Genomic DNA, 12,005 nt, shown 5'->3' with positions numbered 1-12,005 from the left:
TGTCAAAGGTTAGCACATAAAAATGTAAATGTAAAGGAATAAATTTAAATGTAAATGTTGGAAGATTTGATGGAGGACAGCGTGATGATTGTGGGACGTGTATTTCTCTCACTTTGCGCATGTCGGTGGTCCCCAGCTGCGACGAGACGCAGTACGTGGCGCTGGCGCAGTCCTGCGACAACACCGCGGTGTCGGAGCTCCAGGGGGAGGACGGCTGCCTGAAGCTCACCCAGATGAAGGGCTTCTTCCAGCCGTGCCACGGTCTGCTGGATCCCAGGCCGTTCTACCAGTCCTGCTACCTGGACGGGTGCTACAACCACCGCAAGGCGCAAGTGTGCGGGTCTCTGGCCGCCTACGCGGAAGCCTGCCGTTCCTTCGGTACTCTTACCACCAAGTGGATCGCTCAAGAGAACTGCTGTAAGGGGACAGCGCCGCCTGTCGGAATACGAGGGGGAAGCGTGGGGTCGTGGGGGGTGTCGATTTATACGAACTGAACATTTGTTTGTCTTTGTAACTGAACACTCAACAATTAACTGGAGCAAAAGCTGGTGGAGGCGGTGGTGCCAGCTAATGTTGTGTGTGGAACTGTCTTTAGCAGAATGGATCTTCGACCCCTGCGAAGGAGAAATCTGCACTAACCACACCTGCGAGCAAGAGAACGGAGGGGACCTGTGCGGATGCCCGGAGCTTCCCAGTACCGACAGCGGTGAGCATAGCAAGCCCCGTCAGAAGAAGCACAAGTGTTTATTTTTGCCAATACATTCTTACACAAACTACTGCATTTATTTAACGAAACGGGGTCTTTCCACCAAATAATGAAGGGGTCAATTTAAAAGATTTGGCACATCTGTGACATTTCCTATCAGCAATCTCGGTTAAACTAACATTGCTGGCTTGCCAACATTATCTAGCTACTTAATTTTAGCCAACGGTGCTAGCGGCAAACAGCGGTGAGGTGGACCACGGGCCTCATGCTTCATCATACCCACGTCTTCCGTGTTTATATTAAGGAAGCTAGAGTCTAGTGAAAGGAATTGCACTTACATAAATGGAACTGCATTGTAACTCCTTTCTGTATTATGAGCAGTAGTCTTTCTTTTCACGTGGATGTATTGACCGGTTTAGCGCAAAATGTCGAATGCTTAAAATCTACCATAGCAACACTACGTTGATGGAGTTAAACGAAAAAACCCCACATTACTACATATAACGGAATCATTTAACAGCAATGTCTGAATTGAATCCAAATTATTTTTCTGTCAAAGCACTCGTTTCTCTGCAATCACATGCAGTGGCACTTGATCATCTTCCTGTAACTGTAGCTGATGCCTTTTTTTATCCCACACCAGCAGAGGATGACATGATCCAGGCAGAGGTGACATGCAAGCATGCGCAAATGGAGGTCTCCATCTCCAAGTGCAAGCTCTTCCAGCTGGGCTTTGAGAGGGAGGATGTGCGCATAAACGACCAGCACTGCCCGGGTATCGAAGGCGAGGACTTCATCTCCTTCCACATAAACAACACCAAGAGCCACTGTGGTTCCATCGTGCAGGTCAGAATCTCCACCATCTTGCATCACCCCTCACACAAGATGGCTGTCACAGTCCCTTCACTGCAGATGGTTACATTTTTTTTACATTTACATTTACTCATTGGGCAGATCCGAAGCGACTTACAAGTGAGGCAGAGTACAACACAAGCAAAAGCCATACAAGAAGTCACAATAATAGAAGTGCTGAATGACCAAGTTTCAATAGTTGGCCAGACAAGGTACAATCTGGCTGGTAGAGACACAAGTGCATTAAACCATTAAAAGTCAGCTTTTTTAGGAAAACAGAGTTTAGGACATAAGAAATTGCTTTAGATGGTAGTGATTCAGGTGATCAGGTGAGCACGGAAGAGCTGTTTCTTCTGATCTTTCTTAAAAATAGTGAGGGGCTCGGCAGAATGGATGAAGTGTGCAAGGTTATTCCACCATAGGGGGACAACAGCAGAGAAAGTTCTGGATAGTGAACACAGTTTAACACACACAATGCAAACATGTCTGTGCGTTTACCTTCCGCAGTCTAACGGCACCCACATCATGTACAAGAACACGGTGTGGATCGAGAGTGTGAACAACACAGGCAACGTCATCACCCGAGACAAGACCATCAACGTGGAGTTCTCCTGCGCCTATGAGCTGGACATCAAGATTTCCCTGGACACGGTGCTTAAGCCCATGCTGAGGTGAGATATTCCCATAGCCAGTGAGTTCAGTCTCTCCCATGAGTCTGTCCCTTTCATCACTGTCTATTCCTTAAGGGACCATCCTTCACTTTGGGGTTCAGTCCACTGTAGTGTGAAACCAGTGTAAATATTCTTACTTCTAGAGTGATGTATGTACCTTAGATCAGATTAGTTCTGTCTCGCTACACTGACCTTGTGCTCAGCTTCAGCACTATCTGCTTTGTATGACCTGTACACATCTTGCCCTTGTGCCTGTGCCTGTTTGCCCGCTATATGCACTTTTGTACGTCGCTTTGGATAAAGGCTTCTGCTAAATGAATAAATGTAAATGTAAATGTGATGTCATGCAGCCATGAGGGTCTTCCCCCCCTTTTAGCTCACGTGGGTAATCCTGAAAATAACAGATAACCCTTCAGGTCTTTTCAAATCCAGAAAGGGCCTGTGTTGGATTTGTTCTTGCTTCTACAGTGATGTCTGTTTTTCTTTTAAGTTGCTATTAAGGATGTTTGCCTTTCTGAAATGAAATTTTTCGTGTCCTCATAAGGAAGTTATATCAAGAACTGTCTCCATGGCTACCAAGCCTCTCTGCTCAGGGCTTTGGAGAAAGATCAGTGCAGCTAACCCTTGGTTACCTTGTGCAGTTTTGCCTGATGTCCCTTGATCTCCCTTGGTTCCTCTCTCCAGCGTGATCAACCTAACTCTGCCTACTCAGGAGGGTAACTTCATCACCAAGATGGCCCTGTACAAGAACGCCTCGTACCGGAATCCGTACCGCGAGGGCGAGGTGGTGCTGAGCACCCGCGACGTCCTGTTCGTGGGCGTCTTCGTGGAGGGCGCCGATGAGCACCAGCTCATCCTCATCGTCAACATGTGCTGGGCGACTCCGTCCAGATACAGCAGCGACCGGCTCCGCTACATCATCATCGAGAAAGGGTAGCCGTCCTCACATACCCACACCCCATACATGCCCTTCTGAAACGGCAAGCGGTGTTGCTCTTTGGAAAGGCCCAGGGAAACAGTTTGGTTTAATGTACTGAGCGCTGATGAGATTTATTGATTGCTGTTTAATATAATAACTAATGGACCGAGAGATACACTAACTGATTGTAGGACTGGAATATCATAACACAGACCAGACCAGCTGAGCGACTGGATGTAATAGAGGTTTTGTCCGTATTAAGTGTTTCAGATCTTGCGTTTCGTGTGTGTTTGGCACATCCAACCGCTTTCTTACAAAAGGATAGGATGAAGTTAAACTTAGAGATGCCTTTTCAGGGAGCAATCCAAGGTAACATTCCAGTTTTCTCATATCTTATATTTAACAAGTAATTTGTAACGTATTTCATTTTCATCCAGTAATCATTCCGTTACATATGCTGGTAATGGGGTAGCAGTGTAGCAAAGTGGTAAGGAGCAGGCCTTGTAACCAAAAGGTTGCTGGTTTAATTCCCCGCTGGGTTACTACTGCTTTACCTATGGGCAAGGTACTTAACCCAGAATTGACTCAGTAATATATCCAGCTGTATAAATGGATAACATGTAAAAAAATGTTACCTTTGTAAAGTTGCTCTGGATAACAGCGTCTGACAATAATGTAATGTTTTGTTTATATATTATAGCTCTGCCAGTTGTCCTCCTAGTTGGAAAAGCACATTCGTGTCAGCTCATCTCTTCCTCATTCTTCAGGTGCCCCAACATCAAAGACAACACCATCGGTATGGCAGAGAACGGGGTGTCACTCACCTGCCGTTTCCATGTCACCGTCTTCAAATTCATCGGGGATTACGATGAGGTGCACCTGCATTGCGACGTCTCGCTCTGTGATTCTGAGACCAACTCCTGCAAAGTGGTAAGGCCCGCAAGCCCGTCTCGTCACCTGGGCAGGAGGGTTCTGCTGATCCATGATCCAACGATGTTTCATAAGATATCTGGACACATTCCATGTCTATTTCAACACAAAATAAATGTGAGACTTTTGGTCCACAGGAAGTATAACAAAATAAAAAAGCTGGTTTGACAAGTCAATTTTTTTGTGAAATGATTGCATCACAATTGATTAAGCTTGACTCGGCTAAGATGAAAGGACAAACAGTTAAAAAGGCAGCAGTCCATTATGGTTTTTAATCGAGTGAAAACAGAAGTCATCATCAGTTTGTGATAGTAACGTCATCAAAATGATGAGTCAGAAATAATGCTGTAATTACACCTATATGACTCATGGGGATGCTGTAAGATCATTATGTGGACTCAGCTTTATTAGACACTGGTAGCCAGTATGTATGGGACCGAGTCTACAGTGCACTCCGATGCTTATCTGTTGATAATGACGTTTACAAGAGTCAGCAAGATTGGTTGTAAGGAAACAATTCACAGCTCACAGACAAATATATATGGGGTAAAAGAATTCCTGAGGAGCATAGAGCACAAAAGTACTTCCCCATGGCCAATGCCCAGTCCATAATTCACATGCCTGCAGAGACCTTGCTTTTGGCAGGATGGAGGTCACATTTTATTGACACGGAAATACAGTTCAATTTCTAAATCATTTCACATCAACTTGACTCTGTGTGTGTGTGTGTGTGTGTGTGTGTGTGTATGTGTATGTGTATGTGTATGTGTGTCTGTCTGTCTGTCTGTTTGTCTGGTCTGTGTATGCGTGTGGGGGGTACTTATGCATATGTACATGCGTGCATGTGTGTGGATACGTGTACATGTGTGTGTGTGTGCTTGTGTGTGTGTTTGTGTGTGTGTTTGTGGGTACGTGTGTGCATTTGTGTGCGTGTGCTGCGTGTTTCTGCAGAATTGCCCTCACAACCGGAGAACATATTCTGAATACAGTGAGCGTAAGGAGCAGATACTGACAGTTGGACCAATCAGACGGAGAGGTCAGTATAGAGGATCTTTGCAAAGCCTTTCATTTCTACAGTATTCACAGAGTCGTGTCGTGCGGCAACCCACCACAATCTGTCATCAAAACATTTGGGAAAAACCGACGTGAACTAGTGTAAAATAAACAAAGAAAAGAAATCATATTCTGTCAATGTTGGAATTACATGTGACAAGTAGAACGGAGCCCTTTAGTTTGATTTGCAATAGATCTGGGGAGCTTGGGCTTGGGTGAAAGAACACCCCCTGTGGGGGGTGAAGGATGCTGGAGATCTCTGAGCCACGGCGGAGATCTCACAGAGAGCTTCTGGCGTTCTCCGCAGAGTCGGACTGGTGCGAGGAGAACAACGGAGGCTGTGAGCAGATCTGCACGAGCCGGGTGACGGGGGCGGTGTGCAGCTGTGTGACAGGGACACTGCAGCGGGACGGGAAGACCTGTCTGGGTGAGTGTGTCCTCCTGTCTGCCTGCTGCCTGCTCCGCCCAGTATACTCCATACACCCTCCACGGGGTCAAGCAATACAACCCTACCCTTGCCAAAGGTTCAGTGCCGCCACAGGAAACATGAAACGGAAAGTGTTGAATGAACCAAAAGGGTCTACAGGAATCATTGAGCCTTGTTTATCAGTTTTGAGTCCTACATATGAGTGCCAACTCTGTGTGAGCGCTCTGTGATGCCCATCAACAAGCCACATAATTGACTTTGCCTCCTTGACTTGGCTCACAAATAATCCTTTGTGAGAGCATATTTTAAAATGTGTCTTCATACATATAAAACTGATACAATGCTGGGAGAAGCATCATAACACCTAAGAAAAATTGAAAACTTATAACCTCAGCCAATCTGACAGAGTCTGTAATTACACTGAGAACTGGGGATGGACAGAGCCAGATGAGTTCAGATGACATCAAAACAGTGTGGGTATGTGGCCGTGGACACACTCGCACACACACACCACACACACACACACACACACACACACACCACACACCACACACACACACACACTCGCACACACACGCACACCACACACACACACACACACACACACACACACACACGCACACACATACACTTTGCCTGCTGTTTAAAATCATAGAAAAGTAACAGTACTTTTTCTTTTGGACCTTCTTTCCTCAAAGCTGTAAGTTCGACCAACAGCGACCCCCGACCCCTGGCCCTGTTCCTGGTCTTCAGTACTGTAGCTGGTAGGCTATTGGTGCACATACAGAGCTCAGCCTCCTAGCCCGAGCAGAACTGAGAGGGAGTGGGTGGGAGAGAGCACGAGTGGAGACAATCCGGGGAACACAGCACATCCAACAAGACGACAGCGGAAACCTACTCCTCTTTCACAGATACGGCCACAGCAACCGATCACACAGTGAGCTGGACTTCATACCTGGGAATGCAAAAAACCGGGACACTGAGTAGCAGCTTCACTCCTTCACAGGAACAACCCAAAATGACGCATACTCATAAAACTTGTAGCCGTCAAACTGCAGTAAGAAACAGCCTAGCGCATTAAACCGAGACACAGAATGTGTTTTTTGCAGTGCTCAATAGGGGGCGTAGTTTGCCCTTTTTGAAGTGCATAACTTTTCTGCTTGGGTGGCAAAAGCAAGCTGCCAGCGGAGTCCGTGTGTTCCACAGTGACCTAGTTCTGAGATATGATCAAAGCACATGAATACCCTTCTGTTACTGCCGGGAAGTTCTTACATCAGAGGCCGGGTAACAGCACTCCCCTGTTGTGGTAGTGCTGACATAATATTGGTTTCTTGGGAATTTTTTTGAATGAGCTTGCAAACAAACAGGCAAACAAAAGCATCAATGAGGTCCTTTTTTCTCCTAATATTGGGCTCACAGCCATGATATGATCAAACCCATGACATTAATCAGGGAATTTTGATCACCAAATGCAAATAACATCACAGATCCACAGCAGCCAGGCTGTGTCCCACAGCCATGTGCCAGATTAGACCAGGCAGTAAAACTGACAAGCAGACGGAAAATTCAACAAAGTAAATCTCTTTTAAAGCAATATGCATTTATAGAATATGTAAAGTACTGATGGATGATGATGGTGATGATGATGATGGTAATGTTGATGATGATGACTATTAAGACTACCCTGAAATTTTTGCAGCTGGTATTGAAACATAGGCTGGATAAATACCAGATAAAGTAATGTACAGGGCCAAACAGATAATAAAAACATCAAGCACAGTAACTATCTCTCCATTGCCATTGACTGGACAGACCTTTCTCTGAATGGAAGGTTTGCCGTTCTCTCTCTGAATCTTGCTGATGTGGTCTACGCTCAGATTCTCGCTCTATCCTTTGTAGTACATGTTCATTCACCAAACGCGCTCCTCAAAGAAAAACTGAACCGCTCTTCCCTGCTCTTATTGTACAAATGTACAGGCAGAGTTTGCTGATATTTTGGGACCAAAAATGGCGGGTGCCCCACGTGTGTTGAAATGTATTGCATTTTAAAAAAGGAGATGTGTAAAAAAAAAAAAAAAAAAAAGAAGAAAAAAACAAAAACAACAAGAACAAAAAAAAAACAAGTACACCAAGCTGTTATCAGTTACATCTTCTTGTTTTAGGTTTGGACCAACCATTGCATTTTAGGGAGGCAAAGTAAAGTCTTTCTATAATAAAACAAGCAACTTATACGCTATCTCTATTGTGTAGCGATCTTGTGATTTTTGGTTGTCAGTTTCTTTGTTGGAACATGTCTGGTTAAACCATTGGCTTGAGTGCATGCAAACAGAAGCATTGTCCAACTGCAAACAATGTCTGCTAATGGGATGGACTTGCCGTCACGTAGGATTTTGTGCTCTAAAATTATTGTCCTAACAACAAAAAACATCTTTTCAAAGGAAACAAGGTTGGCAAATGTTGCATTTAGGTCTGTTTTTTGCAGAATCCATCAGATTGCTATGCAAGAGGATGCAAAATACACATCTTTAATAAAAAGTTTTATTTGGTGTGATAACTTTTGATCATGGTCAGTATGGATTCCAGTATAACATGCTTCTGCTAAGTTTCTGTTTATTGGCTTAGACAACTTAGATTACTGGTCAGTCTGAGAACATGTCATATACACAATTTGCATTAAATGGTAGTAAAATGGGAAACTTTTCCCTTCCCCAGCGGAACACTGAATATCACATTAGTTCATTATTACTCAATCTTATCTTTGTGGTAGTGCATGTCTTTAAATAACAGCTGTGATAGAGATTACATGTTGCTGTGAAATTCAAAAATAGAACTTAATTATTAAATGCCAAAAATTAACATAGGAGCTCCAATCTACGCAGATAACAGTCTACGCAAGTGGAAAATTTTAGCTACCAGTCAGCTGAACTGCAGTCAGCAGAAATGACTCTAGTCCTGAAAATGTGAGATTAATCCTGATACATTGTGGTTATGAATATGCACAGTTTATTTAATGTGTTTACCATTGCTTAACATTTCAGGTAGCATTAATATACCGATGGCATAAACATGTTGTTCTGGAGAATAGCAGATATTGGTTCTGTTCTCTGTTTTTTTCTCAGATTTACATTAAACAGCATAAATCACATGGGGTATTGCTTATGCAATGATAAGAGTACCTAACTGCATCATGGTCCTTCATGAATGGTCGGTTTGTCACATTGACGTAGGAACACGTCATCAATATCCAAATATTTGTGTACTTGAAAGACAAACATACATAGATACATAGATACACTAATTTTGATGATCAGTATATAAACCATGTTCACTGACTTTTGCTTCACCTTAGCAAGATGCCACTATAATACAGAGAACAACAACGTTATTTCATAATTGTGTATAGTCAGGGTTTATGAAAAAGAATGCCATACCAATTGTAGTAAAAGATTTGGTTTCTATGAACAGTTATTACATTTAATGATATCTTTTGATGGTTGTGTATCTTATATGGAGTTTATTTATAAATCTCAAAATGATTGCTAGTGAGTAATTCTTATGTGCGTTTGCTGTACATTGCAAGTTATCCACCAGAGTGAAGCAGTGTTGTTTAACTGAACTGAAACAGCTTCTCCATGGGAACCTTTATAGGAAATCATTTACACTGGGGAGAGAATATAACGCTGCACCAAAGAGCTCAGTCTCTCGTCTTTTGCTTTTACACTCTTTCACCCTTTACAGGCTGAAACTAGCACTTACTTTGTACATTGCAGACTGAATAAAGTCTCCTGCTGTTATCCATTTCTGATCCTTTTACAGTGACTGTTGTCCTTGTTTGCCAGTAGTCCCGTAAGTCAAATGAATGGGAAATGGAGCCCAGTTTTGTAACTGTTGTATCGTATGCATTATTACCACTATACTGTTGTGTTGGCTTCTGTAAGATTGCACAAAAAAACTTGTGGAAGGGATCAAGTACACTCATTGGTCTGGGAGTGCTGTTAGCCTGGTCTGACACTGTTGCTTGTCTAAATCAAACGTATGCGCTTATGTTCTATAGCGCTCGAAGTCACTCTGGATAAAAGTGTCTGCTAAATGCATGTAGTGTAATGTAAAAACAGCTCTGCGTGGCCGTTCCAAGCCGTCTCCTAGCTGCCCTTTGTCTGACAGGAGAGCCGCCGCTGGCTGACCTGACAGTGGCACCAAGCTGTGGGAACAGGCTGCGTGAGAGCTGTGTTGCCATAATATTGTGGAAATGTTTTTGAGAAGGTTACGCATTGACATGGAGCCCCATTTCTCACCTACCTGCTTGAGCGTCACCGTGTCAGAGTGACCGGGATCGTCAGCATCAGGCCAGAGTTTCAGGCTGCATTATTAATACCCTAGGGGGCCTGTGATGAGGGTGAAAGAGAGAGCCGAGATAAGGAAACATCGAGTCTTACTCAGATCAAATACACTGGATACTCTTACTTATTCAGTCTGTGCCACACTGTGTGAACAACAGCGTGTTTCTCCTCAGGTACAAGGTGTGCCACTGAGAAGTACACAGTAAATAGAGGTCTGTCTCTTTCCAGACAAACACCCAATACGGTGGCTGAATTGGACAGCTTGTACCATTTACAGCTTTGTTATTTCCAGGGTTTACAAGGTAAAACGTGTGTGAATAAGATTTTGGGGAAAATGAAGATTTCATTTGTGGGAGACCAGTCTGATATAATGACCAGTGTAGACTGTTGTATTTTCAGATATGTGTCCTACAAGGAAAGTAAGAAAAACTAAAGATGAAAAATAACTACAAGATTAAAAGTATCCCAATATCCCTTGCTTTTTCCTTTCCACCTCACAATTACCATATGAAAATCATGTGATAATACCAGACCTCCAAAAAATATGGGTAGGCTGAACCCTCTCAGCAAAGACTCTGTTTCATTCTGAGGGAGCACTCGAGAGAGCTTTACTCTTTTACTTCTGTCATTTTGAAAGAAACAGGCCTAGATTTCTGTGTTTCAAATGGATTACATGGAATTCTTTGCAAGCTGTTATGATCATGTTTCAAAATGCGAGGAAGACAACAGCTTGCTAATACACAGCAAACGAAGGAACACATGCTCATCCGTTTTCGCGGGTGCTAGAGAGAGAACAATATATCGAAATGCCAAAGAATTCCACACGCTGCTGCCATGGTGCACATGGGACAGTGTTTTGATCCAAGGTCGATCTTCATCAGGACAACTTTGCAACATGAACACAAATGTATTAGCAGGCTAATTAGTGGGAAAAGACAGGTATTGTAATGGCTCAATTTATACTAAGTGAGGTGCATAGAAAGTATAAAAAACAATTATGTCACAAGTATGTGTATACACAAACAAGTATATACAAATCCAGACAAGACAACATTCACATCATATACAGAACTATTTCTTTGACAAGCAAGAAAAAAAAATTAACATCAAAACTCATTGAAACTTACAGAGAAGTTTGTTTAATGCTGTGCAGCAAAAGTTTCACATCAATAAAATTAAATTATCCTTCATGAATTATTATACTTCAATTAAATTACACTTAACCCAGATACCACTACTAAAACATAGGAAGTCTAATATCAAGCTCCTCATTGACACCTCTCAGCAAGAGATATATCAAGCACGTTTCCCTTAACAAATTTCCCTTGAGTAGCACATTATCATCACCACCCCTTCATGCAGTGGTAGTAATATTCATGTGTTCAATGCCCAGGTATCTCAGTGTGTGCGTGAGACAGAAATGTGTTGCAATCACACTTCTAAAGAAACTTAGTTCCTGATGTTATTTCAGTGTTCCTATATCCTCACCATGTTGGCTCTGTGAGCCTTACAATTCGAGCAAAACCACAGGGATGCTTCAGCATGCCACAGGCGGAGATCAGCCTTTAATCTTAATGTGTGCTCACGTCCCATGAGCAGGTGCTTAAAGTTTTGACAGTTCACAGTGAAGTTGCACTGGGCGCAGTTTCTACATTTATTTGTTCTCGGCGAGGATTTCATCGGAGTTGACACTTCAGAGTGCCATTGCAGGACACTCCCCCTTTCTCTATCCCCCTCGTGGCTCAATAAAAGACATGAACAGGCCATTCCTCACTGATGAGCCGGCCTACAGCCATTAATCAACACAGTGCCCTCTTTTCTCTCCTTCTTGTCTATCTCCGCTGCGGTTGTGTAACGGTCTTGTTGCCACAACTATGGAGAGGTAAATATTTACCTGACACGCAGGCAGAGAAATATCGCGGAAAAAGGAGGGCTCCATTGTAAAACCTCAAGGAGGTTTATTCAATGAACTCTGGAATCTCAGCAGAGCTTTGCTTTTGAAAAGGGTCGTGTTGCGTAATAACCTTTATGACCTGCCGCTTTGTGTTAGGATCGGAGGAAAAGAAACGTTATGCAACCATATGCAATTCTGGCTCACCAAACCAGG

At 43.3% G+C, this 12,005-nt stretch overlaps 1 protein-coding gene across 1 annotated transcript in view; it reads left to right on the top strand.

Annotated features, from left to right (window-relative positions):
• The window catches only part of tecta (tectorin alpha), a 34,134-nt gene that overhangs the window by 15,847 nt on the left and 6,282 nt on the right, over positions 1-12,005 (top strand). The window contains exons 15-22 of the mRNA XM_036523924.1: positions 137-417; positions 596-706; positions 1,350-1,552; positions 2,066-2,229; positions 2,914-3,162; positions 3,916-4,078; positions 5,030-5,114; positions 5,439-5,558. Coding sequence (XP_036379817.1) covers positions 137-417; positions 596-706; positions 1,350-1,552; positions 2,066-2,229; positions 2,914-3,162; positions 3,916-4,078; positions 5,030-5,114; positions 5,439-5,558 — 1,376 coding nt within the window. The remainder of the gene's footprint in view (positions 1-136; positions 418-595; positions 707-1,349; positions 1,553-2,065; positions 2,230-2,913; positions 3,163-3,915; positions 4,079-5,029; positions 5,115-5,438; positions 5,559-12,005) is intronic.

This window comes from Megalops cyprinoides, chromosome 3 (assembly GCF_013368585.1).
Source record: "Megalops cyprinoides isolate fMegCyp1 chromosome 3, fMegCyp1.pri, whole genome shotgun sequence".
Taxonomy (NCBI): Eukaryota; Metazoa; Chordata; class Actinopteri; order Elopiformes; family Megalopidae; genus Megalops; species Megalops cyprinoides.
This window is presented reverse-complemented; position numbering and strand designations above follow the sequence as displayed.